Source organism: Zophobas morio, unplaced genomic scaffold (genome assembly GCF_036711695.1).
Source record: "Zophobas morio isolate AGI-343-1 ecotype UQ-CSIRO unplaced genomic scaffold, CSIRO_AGI_Zmor_V1 ptg000016l, whole genome shotgun sequence".
Taxonomy (NCBI): domain Eukaryota; kingdom Metazoa; phylum Arthropoda; class Insecta; order Coleoptera; family Tenebrionidae; genus Zophobas; species Zophobas morio.
Window position 1 is genome coordinate 7,952,755 of NW_026972121.1, and position 5,081 is coordinate 7,957,835.

Here is a 5,081-nt window from a genome sequence, read left to right on the forward strand (position 1 = left end):
TGTCGTGGGGTTTTTCCTCAGTGGTAACAGTCGCCCCTCTTCCGGAGGCGCGGAGCTGCTTTGGCAAATGGGTATGTTATTCTATTTTTCTTATTCTACTTCTTAACCTAGCTTATTCTTCTACTATTTACATATCTTCTCGTACCGGGGGTGCTGGTCGCATCCTGTCGGTGTGGTGGGTTTGCGTCTTATCACCCATGTCTACTCTATACATGTGTGAGTTTCCCACACGTCTGGTGATAGTGTGAGGGCCGCTCCACTTCCGTCTGAAGTGTTGGCCTCCTTCCGGGACGCGTACCAGCACCAGGTCCCCGGGCTCGTAGACGTTGGCGTTCTCTTGCTTCTTCCTCCCGCTGTCCAGCGGGTTCGATCGCGGCCTCTCCCTGAGGTGTATCCCACTCTCCCGGGAACGGGAGGTCGCGACCATATAGGAGCTTGCTTGGTGATGTTCCGGTGGCGGCGTTTCGGAGACGGCGTATCTGGAAGAGCGCCGTCGGTAGCGCTTGATCCCAGTGGGTCGGCTCTCCGCCTTGGAGGTGGATTCGGATGGCTTTCTTGATCTCCTGGTTTCGCCTTTCCATTGGGTTCTGTCGCGGCGTGTAGGGGGCCGTGGTCCAGTGCAGCGTCTGCCCGTGTCTGCATACCCGGCGCCACCCGTGTCCGGTAAACTGGCTCCCGTTATCTGTTATGATTGCCCTCGGGTAACCGAACCTGGTGAAGACTTCGTCCTCTAGGATCTTCACTAGTTCTTTGGTCGTGGTGCTCTTCAGGGGGTACCCCTCAACCCACCTCGAGAACAGGTCGGTTATGGTGAAGATGAACCGGTACCCCTGCGCCGTTTCTGGGTATGGGTCCATCAGGTCGCATGCCAGTGTCTCAAACGGCTGTTGTGGTTGCCGGGGTTGTTGCGGCGCTGCTGGCCGTGGCGGGCGCCTCTTGTACTGTGCGCACACTAGGCAGCCTCGCACCTATCCCTCGGTTTCTTTCTTCATTTGCGACCAGAAGTATGTTCCTTCTATTGTGCGGAGGGTTTCTTCCGCGCTTGGGTGACCCGCGAGGGCGACGTCGTGGTGTTCATACAGTACACGCATCCGCGTGTCCTTTGGAACGACTAGTCTTCCGTGGGCGCCTTCCGTGTTAAATAATAGGCCATTGTCGTGATTGAAGTTGGCCTGCAAGGTTCTCTCGACTTCGCTTCTGGGCTCCCTGTCGTCTAATTCCCGCCTGAGCGTGAGCGCGCGCTGGGCGATCGGGTCGCGCCTTTGGGCGTCTCTCACTTCGTCCATTAGTGTTTCCACCCCCAGCGGTTGTGCGCATGGCGTCGCCTCAGGTGGTAATTGATGCTCGTCGTCCGGTGTGTCTTCTTCCGGCCCTGTCGGGTTGCGAGACAGGAAGTCGGGGAGTTCGTTGAGTTTCCCCGGGCAATGTTCGGTGTCGAAATTGAGGGCTTGCAGTTCAAGTGCCCAGCGGGTTAGTTTGCTTCGTTGGTCCTTCATTGAGTTCAGCCAGGTGAGGGCCTTGCTGTCTGTGCGGAGCTGGAAGCGTCTGTCTTCTAGATAGGGCCGGTATTTCCGTGTTGCCCAGATTACGGCTAAGCATTCTTGCTCATTAATGTGATAATTCTGTTCTCGGGCATTGAACCTGGAGCTGGCGTACGCAATGATTTTTCTTCCTTCGTGCTCCTGGTATAGCACCGCCGCCATGCCGATTCCGCTCGCGTCCGTTTGCAGTATGAACGGAACGTCCTGCCTCGGGCGGTGTAGAGGTTCGGGTTGTTCCAGCTTTTTCTTCAGTTTGTCGAAGGCTTCAGCCTCCGTGCTGGTCCAGCGCTACCTCTGATTGCGAGTAGGTCTGTTAAGGGCGCAGAGGTCTCAGCGAATCTGGGTACGAAGTCCCGTACCCAGTTGCATAAGCCCAGGAACGAGCGTAACTCGCTTCGGCTTTTTGGTGGTTGTGTTAGCCGGATCTGGTGCAGATGTTTTGGTTTGGGTTGGTTGTTCTCGGCCGTCACGACGTGCCCCAAGTATTCGATTTCTGTACTGCCGAAGTGGCACTTCTCGGGCGCACATCGTAGGCCGTGGCTGGCGAGTCGTTCGAACACCTGTCTCAGGTGCTCTAGGTGCTGCTCTGGGTTGTCGGAATAGACGATTATGTCGTCTAGATATGCGATCGCGAATTTTCTTAGGTAGCCTGTAACCTACTTACCGGATTTCAAATAAATGCTACTTTATTGTTACCTCACGAAGTGGGTTTCAACCCGAGCCCAATAAAACTACGTTTCCCGCCCTGCGCTTGTCTTGTAGCTCGGGGCAATTTGCGTGGTAATGATACCCCGGGCAGTAGCGACACTTTGGCGCGGATGGTCGTTGTCGCGGTGTTTCGTCGCGCACATCGTCAACGCGTTCGTACACCGTGGCCCAGGAAGTCCTTTGACTCGGTCCACCACTTGGCGGCGTCTCCCTGGAGCTTGGGGGCGATGGAGTCTTTCCTGGTCGGAGTGCCTGCTCTCTAGCGTGGGGCGGTCGACGTAGTGTGGTCCGGTCCACTGGCGCGTTTGTCTCGCCAGTCGTAGCCGTTGGACGTCGTCGTCGTCGTCCTCGTCCTGGCGGTGTGGTTCCGCAGGCGGTCTGGGTTGTTCATCTAAGCCGTTGGCGGGTTTTGGTTGGCCGAGGTGTAGAGCGGCCGCAGTGGCCACCAGAGGGTGCCGCGGGGGTCCGTCCTCCAGGTTCGCGAACACCTGGTGGCTGGCGTGTGCAGGTGGGTTGTCTTCTCCTCGAGGTTGCTCCGCTTGGGGAGCGGTTTCGAGGCACGATGGGCGGTCCCCCAGGTCTTGGGGCGTCCTGTGGAGGTCCTCTTGGGGGCGGAGGTCGAACCCCAGGTGGTGAGGACCTGTGCTGGTCATGCCGGCTAGCTCTTGGAGGTTCCGGGTGACCGACCTCGTCTTCATGGGTTTGGCAGGTCACTTCCTGCTCTCTGGCCCCACGTTCCGGGCGCCAAAATGTCACCTTCTCCGTGGATGGTGTAGGACGTGGTGATTCACAAACCCATCAGAATACAGATTTTACGATTCTTTTTTGAAGTATTTTTGAAATTTCTGTTACTGTTCTTTATGACATAAAAAAGTCTTAGACGAACAAACAATTGTAATAAATAATCATAAGGAAAACTCGTACAAGGATGCGTAAAACCTACAATTTCTTTACATGAAAGATACAAACTATAACCAACTCTAGGTTGAACAAATTTGTCTTCGATATTACTAAAGAATACTTTTTCTAATAAGTAAATATAATTATAAAAACTTTCATGAGGTGTTTTTAGTCCTCCAAATAAAGAGTATTCATTAGAATACGCTTTATAATGAACAAACAAGTTACTATCGTCTAACTGTTGATTGACGGTAGCAAACTGTGTACAAACATCACATTTGTGAGCTTGAAGACATTTGTGAATCAGATAACCGCACACGTATTTGAAGGCATTCTGTTCTGGTAAAGGCTGAGTATGATAATCACAATTGTTAACAGCAAAAGATAACTTATTTGCAGCTTCTTCAATTTCTAAAGATGCAACAGATACTTCACGAAACTCACTTAAATTTAAGAGTAACTGATCAAAATCTTCCATACAGTTCATTTGTTCTGAATGTAAATAATTGATGATGAATAATTTTTTAAAGGTACGTGCAAATTGCACAGGAGTTGGATTAACTGCATTACCAGATTGTTGCCGGACAGTTCCAAAGAAATTTTCCAGTGCATCCTGATTCAGCCTTCTGGTAAAAATGAAGGCAAAATTTTGTTCTTTCAATTTGGCCCATATGTGTAGTAAAGCATTGATGGATGTACACCAACAAGCAAGACATTTTACCAAATTTGTAATATCTCTACCCCGAGCATTGATGACCTTCAACTTTTGTAAGAACTCTAATGCATTTTGTAAAAACTCTATTTGAAATGGTTGTCCACTGAAAGGCTTCGCATATTGTTTGCATGGATATAGTTTTGACGAATTAAAAATATCAAACAATTTATCAAAAAACGCAACAAATTCCATGGTTCCAGTGGCATCTTCAGGAAGACCTTTCAATTCAATATATGTGTGAAGACTTCCAGCTACAGTGGCACTTAATACTTGTGTTGCGTATTTCACGCGCATTTTCTCAAACTTCCCTGGTGCAATATGAGCGTTTGTGAGACGAGGAGCACATCTGTTGGTTAGATTTTTATCGCGATTGTAAAAATCCACTATATATTGCCAGCATGTTTTTTTGTCATCCCAACAGAAGGAGTTTAAAAGCATATTGTTCCTAACTGCTTTCACCAGGTGTGGTGGGTCAAAAACATAAAAAATTTCTTTGTTTCCCAGTGTAAAAACTGGCTTCTCTTTCGTGACTCCCAGTAATTTAGACAATTCCATGAAGTTTGAACCCATATCAGTTACTAAGGCTATGGTGTTTAAATCAACGCTGTCTAAAGCTATAATAAATTTTTCTAGCAAGTCTTTCGTTTTCACTACTGAATATGTTGTTGAGGTAAAAACATAACCCAAGGGCTGTTTCCAATTGCTTTTTAGTCCTCTAGCCATTATGACTGCAGCAGTACTAGCTGGTGTGAGGGATCTTGAAATGCCATCGTCTTCAACTCCTCTGACGGTATCTCTTCCGTAGTTGTAAAACAAATTGGCCTTTATTGCTAATTCGTCTATACACAAAACACACATTTTATCCTCTTCTCTCATATTGCTAGTTTTTAACTTTAGTATCTGGAATAATGTATCATTTATGCCTGGCACAAAATCAATTTTGTGAACAAATCGTTGCAACGATCTTGGCGATGGTAAAGAAAATGTTCTTTGCAGCTGTTTATAACATTTAGGTCCAAGAAAGAATAAAGATAATGAGAATTTTTTGAACGCATTGGAATATCTTCTACCCTGAGATGTTCGATTTATAAGTTTCAACTGTGTCTTAACAAACATTGCTAGTTGTGTCGGTAATAACTTGTCACATAAATTTTCCAATTGTTGTGTTTCTGATACTGTCTCTTGTTGAACCTGAATTGCTGCTATATCATGTTTAA

At 48.2% G+C, this 5,081-nt stretch overlaps 1 protein-coding gene across 1 annotated transcript; it reads right to left on the reverse strand.

Moving 5' to 3' along the window:
• Nucleotides 1–206: 206 nt before the first annotated feature.
• Nucleotides 207–857, reverse strand: LOC135129435 (uncharacterized protein K02A2.6-like). The gene has a single exon (XM_064056587.1). It carries the CDS (start codon nucleotides 855–857, stop codon nucleotides 207–209), a length of 651 nt encoding a protein of 216 aa, XP_063912657.1.
• Nucleotides 858–5,081: the final 4,224 nt, after the last annotated feature.